This window comes from Bicyclus anynana, chromosome 20 (genome assembly GCF_947172395.1).
Source record: "Bicyclus anynana chromosome 20, ilBicAnyn1.1, whole genome shotgun sequence".
Lineage (NCBI taxonomy): Eukaryota > Metazoa > Arthropoda > Insecta > Lepidoptera > Nymphalidae > Bicyclus > Bicyclus anynana.
The window spans coordinates 2,633,702-2,639,795 of record NC_069102.1 but is presented as its reverse complement, the minus strand read 5'-3'; the positions used below and the strand labels follow the sequence as shown (position 1 = coordinate 2,639,795).

Here is a 6,094-nt window from a genome sequence, read left to right as displayed (position 1 = left end):
CTTTATTAATAAGGCATTTGTCTGTCAGTTCATATTAGTAGTATAATATAGAAATAGAGGAATATAAATATTAATAACTAGCCTACGCCACACAGTGTCACCCGCGTGGTTCCCGTTTCTGTAGGAGTTAGGAGATAATATATAGCCTATAAGCCTTACTCGATAAATGGGTTATCTAACACTGAAAGATTTTTTTTAATCAGATCATTAGTTCCTGAGATTAGCGCCTTTAATACTCTGCCTATCCGCATTGGGCCAGTGTTACCTCTTAAATTCTCAACCCCTCTCATTCTTAGAGGAGACTCGTGCTCAGCAGTGATCCCAATGTTGATAATGATGATGATGATTTAAAACTTGTGATATTTAATTTCTTAAAATTCGCGGTAATGAATAGATCAAGGTGCATGTCCTGGACAGGATTTGAACCTACGCCCTCTGAATCGAAGGCAGAGGTGATATCCACTGGACTATCACGGCTATCAGCAATAAAGGCATCGAACTACAGCGCATATGATAACACAATTACATCATAAAATGAAATCAACCGTGGTTTTAATATTTGTTACTAATTAACCTTGTGTGCTAACTGTTATCATTTTATCTAGCTTCAGCAAACTCGCTAATACACACAGAAGCTGTGGAGCTATTTTTATAAATAAAGCAAACTATGTTCGATGACAAAATATTATTTAGATCAACAATTCCGCCAAATCATTGCAAAATGGGTCGTTTATAATCTGCAAATATGTGTTATTTAGCTTCTGAGATGAAATTTGCGGAAGTGAGATGTAATTTGTAGCATGATGGTGAAAATGGCTATACTTTGTACCAACTCATACTCGGCTCACTGTTGAGCACGAGTCCCTATGAATGAAAGGGGTTAGGAATATAGTGCACTACGCTGGCCCAATGCGGATAGGCAGACTTCACACACGCAGAGTATTAAGAAAATTCTCGGGTATGCAGGTTTCCTCACGATTTTTAACCTTCACCGTTTGAGATACATGATATTTAATTTCAGACTCAATTGGTGTGACAGCCCAGCCTGGTTTGGCTTATAGACCACTTTATGCCATTATTCGTGGTCACATTCGATATTGGTCGTCAAAGTGTCAATCAAAATCATCCTCATTGGCATCACGAATATATTTTTGTGAACAGAAGTGAAACCCAGGATAAATAGATCCATAGCCAAATAGGCTATCCACTAATGCATCGTTATTCATACATAGGTATACCTAATAATATTAATGTAATATTATACTAGGTAATATTATAAAGCTGAATAGTTTGTTTGCTTAAGGAAATTTCTCAGGTATGCAGGTTTCCTCACGATGTTGATATTTATCAAGTAAGACACAATAACATCGATGAATGTAATGTATTTTTTGTTATTTTTAGCTCTAACTAACGGACGCCCGCGACTTCGTCCGCGTGAAACTCAATGTAAACTTTCAACTACCTCTACCCTACCCCTACCCTACCCTACCCTACCCCTACCCTACCCTACCTTACCCTACTCGTAAAAAAAGTATAAAAAAAAAGTATCCTATGTCCTTCTCCTGGCTCCAAATTACCTCCCTGCCAATTTTCAGCTAAATCGGTGCAGCCGTTCTGGAGTTATAAGTGGAGTAACTAACACGACTTTCTTTTATATATATCGTCGTCATCAACCTATCCTATCGTCATATTCGGCTCACTGCTGAGCTCGAGTCTCCTCTCAGAATGAGAGGGGTTAGGCCAATAGTCCACCACGCTGGCCCAATGCGGATTGGCAGACTTCACACACGCAGAGAATTAAGGTAATTCTCTGGTATGCAGGTTTCCTCACGATGTTTTCCTTCACCGATTGAGACACGTGATATTTAATTTCTTAAAATGCACACAACTGAAAAGTTGGAGGTGCCTGCCCCAGACCGGATTCGAACCCACACCCTCCGGAATCGGAGGCAGAGGTCATATCCACTGGGCTATCACGGCTCTTATATATATAGATGTTCGTAAATTAAGAAAAAAAGAGCAGTAAAATATAGTAATTAAACAAAAACTGTTAACTTAAATTGCATTTATATTAAGAAAGTGCTATAACTTTTATTCTTTTACTTAGTTATCACGCAAATTTTAATAGTTCTTATTCCGTTTTAAATGGTTTTAAAAGAGAAATACCGAATGTTTTTACCAAATAACTCCTGGGAAAGCGTGAAAAGCGTGCATTTTGTTTTAGTTGCATCCTCTCTGCTGAAAATATGAGCGCTATTGTTGAACGCTCAAAAATCGGTTTGCTCATTCGAAACTAAAGAGATTGTAGCGGGAATTAAGTTAAATGTGAACGTAAAATGCCGGGTTTTACTATGTTCAGAAACTGGCTGACGCCGCGCGGTTTCACCCGCGTGGTTCCCATTCCCGTAGGAATACGGGGATATTATATAGTTTATAGCCTTCCTTGATAAATAGGCTGTCTAACATTGAAAATTTTTTTTTAAATCGGACCAGTAGTTCCTGAGATTAGCGCGTTCAAACAAACTCTTCAGTACAGATTAGATGAGATACTATTTTTAATTCTACTGTCATGAATTTTGGGTGTTGCTTTTTAGTTTTTTTTCTATGGACGGCTGTCAAAATGTCTTATTGATCTATATTTTGACGGCCTCCGTGGCGCAGTAGTATGCGCGGTGGATTTACAAAACGGAGGTCCTGGGTTCGATCCCCGGCTGGGCAGATTGAGATTTTCTTAATTTGTCCAGGTCTGGCTGGTGGGAGGCTTCGGCCGTGGCTAGTTACCACCCTACAGGCAAAGACGTACCGCCAAGCGATTTAGCGTTCCGGTACGATGCCGTGTAGAAACCGAAATGGGTGTGGATTTTCATCCTCCTCCTAACAAGTTAGCCCGCTTCCATCTTAGACTGCATCATCATTTACCATCAGGTGAGATTGTAGTCAAGGGCTAACTTGTATAGAATAGAAAAAAAAAATAGAATAGAAAAAATATAAATATAAGTGACAGCTCTCATCTCATTCACTTGACCAATGAGATAGTTTGCCTCGCAAACGATCAAAAATACTAGAATGACACCGTCAGAAAACATAGTGGTTTCAATTGATTCTATTTTCAGATTTGGACGAAGAAAGACTTGAATAAAGTCATACTAACGGACGCCCGCGACTTCGTCTGCGTGGAATTCAGATCTTCACAAATCCCGCGGTTACCATGAATTTTTCGGGGATTTAAAGTAGCTTGTGTTTTAATCCAGAAAAAATCTATTTTCTTTTCGACGATATTTTCGATACAGCCGCAGCGCAAAGGAGAAACAAACACACACTTCCACACACACACTTCCACAGACACACAAACACACTTACACACAAACTTTCGCCTTTAAATAATATTAGTGTGATTGACACTGCAACTTTGTTAGTTGACGGCTACCACGTGCTAGCCGTGATAGGGGTATGTAATTTACTGTACCATAATGTTTTAATAAGTAGTTTTCCATAGGTTATTTTATCTGAGCAGGAAAGACTCCACGAGCGGTCAAGGTGAGTGTTGACATGTCGTCAAAGGTGCCTTTAAACCTGCTTATTTATTTTTTATTTAATACCTACTCTTTATTAGAACACCACAATAATTAAAAAAAAGCAAGCAAAATAGAAACATAAGAGGAAGTAGAACACAAAAGGCGGCCTTATCGCGATTAATAGCGATCTCTTCCAGGCAACCTTGGGCTTAGGAACTTATTAGGACAACTGTAGGTGGTGTGTACGTAATAATAATATACATTATACATACATACAAATAACTGCACACTAATACATAAACCTTAAAACAAAAATTATATAATAATAAATTTATATAACATAAGATAAACTAATAAATATAATATATCAATATGTCATAAGATAAATATTCTAATAAAATAAATTTGGTCTCTTATTGGTCACAAGCCCGAAGAGTTCGCTAGTGTAATTTCACCTTAGCTGTTATTTCGTAATAATGTTACAAACTAAATCAGAAATCAGGTGTAATACTACTTTATTTGCTTTACAAGACTAAGGGTGTCTTCACATCTCCAAGTTTTAATCTCAGAAGTTTCTGTTTAGATTTTTCGTGCAAGCAAATAACTTGTTTTTTGGTGTGCTCAAACCTTAATCTATGAACTAGCTAAACACTAGAGCAAAGAGACAGTGGCTGAGAATAACGTGGGTAAGTATCAAAACAACACACATTCAGTATATTAAGAACTAGCGGACGCCCGCGACTTCGTCCGCGTGAGATTTAGTTTTTCACAAATCCCTCGGGAACCATGGATTTTTCTGGGACGAAAAGTAGTATATGTAGTAATCCAGTATAAAATCTATTTCCATTCCAAATTTTAGTCAAATCGGGTCAGTGGTTGCGGCGTTAAATAGTAACAAACATCCAAAGAAACATCCATACTAACTTTCGTGTTTATGATATTAATTCAATTCAATTCAATTTATTTACTTAGCATCCATGCACTTACAAACTAATACAAAAGCTTAGCATGCATGTCACATGGGGCCCTGTCAATAATAATAATATTACATTCTAATAATAAAAGATAAAATATATTAAGTACATTTCATTGGACCAAATTAAAATAAAAATAAAATTAAAGTAGAAATTTGAGTAGAAACCTGAGTGGAACATTTATAAAATTAAATTAGATTGTTCAAAATTTTAAATAATATAAATGTCAGGTACTCAAGTAATTTCATAATAATTGATAAGTTAAAGCTAATAAAATTAAACAAAACATATCCAATTACAAGAGTCAAGAATAACGAAATTAATAAGCAATGTCCAATTTTTAAATGAATGTCAATAATATTTTTAGTTATTTATAAATTGATAGTTTAAAAATTGTATTAGTAGAATAGGATAAGATTTATAATATTAGTAGGATAGGATTTATAATATTAGTAGGATTCAGTGTGATCTTACCCTTACCGGTTCTGATAAAATGTCAAAACAAAATCAATGTTTGCAAAAGATAATTTGAATGAAAACGTATCATGTTCAAGAAACAATTCAGTAGCTAGCGAAAAGCCTTAACGTGTTTCATATCATGATAGAAATTGATAATATTATTCTACTCATATTATTCTGTTGAGTATCTAATTATAATTCAAAATGAGTGAAGTGAATTTACAGGCGTTAGCTGGGAGAGGTATGTTTTTTTAGCCGGTTTTAGTGGAGGTCTTGTTTTTAAAGGAATTTTGGAATATTCCTGATTTCAAAAAAAAAAAATAGTGTCAAATTGAATAATAATACTACTTTTATGGAATTGTTGATCTACATAATATTTATAAGCGAACATAGTTTCGTTTAATAATGCATAGTAATATTATAAAGCTGAAGAGTTTGTTTGTTTGATTGAACGCGCTAATCTCAGGAACTACTAGTCCGATTTGAAAAATTCTTTCAGTGTTAGATAGCCCATTTATCGAGAAAGGCTATAGGCTACCTTTTATTCCCGTATTCCCACGGGAACGGGAACCACGCGGGTGAAACCGCGCGGTGTCTACTAGTATTACATACATTCAGTAATTTATTTAATTTTATGATTTAATTCTAAATTGCTCATTAGTTTGATGCCTGTATGATTAATTAATGCGTCATTAATCTTAAACGCATCAAACAAAAGAAAAGTTTTTTTTAAATAAATGAAAATTGAATTAGTTACTCAAAATGGCTTCTCGTTGATCTAGTGCAATAACATATTGGATTTCGTAAAAAGACTTTGGGTTCGAGTCCTGTGTCGAGCTTTAAATATTTTATGTATGGTTCTATGACATTGCTATTACAGTAGCAGACCGAACCTAGGACGTTTCACTTTCACTCTAAGCCATCAGCCCCGACATACGATATAGCTTGGCAACTTCGTTCGTAACACTCCTGATGGTCTTCGCGGGCCGGGGGGCGTGTAGCGATGAATGAAAACCCCACGACTGATGCACCTCACTTACCCGCACGCACGATTTCACACCCGTGCAGTCTTTCCCCCCGTCGCCCGTATATCATGGGAGTGTCATAAACTTGCCAGACTATAGTGGTTGTCAATTTCAATCATAA

The 6,094-nt window shown here is 36.2% G+C and overlaps 2 protein-coding genes across 2 annotated transcripts in view; one reads left to right on the top strand and one right to left on the bottom strand.

The window, feature by feature from the left end:
- The window catches only part of LOC112056430 (hemicentin-2-like), a 353,490-nt gene that overhangs the window by 214,710 nt on the left and 132,686 nt on the right, over positions 1-6,094 (bottom strand). The window lies entirely within an intron of this gene.
- LOC112049041 (synaptic vesicle glycoprotein 2B) overlaps positions 5,060-6,094 on the top strand; it is a 56,363-nt gene continuing 55,328 nt past the window's right edge. The window contains exon 1 of the mRNA XM_052887738.1: positions 5,060-5,189. Coding sequence (XP_052743698.1) covers positions 5,153-5,189 — 37 coding nt within the window. The 5' untranslated portion in view covers positions 5,060-5,152. The remainder of the gene's footprint in view (positions 5,190-6,094) is intronic.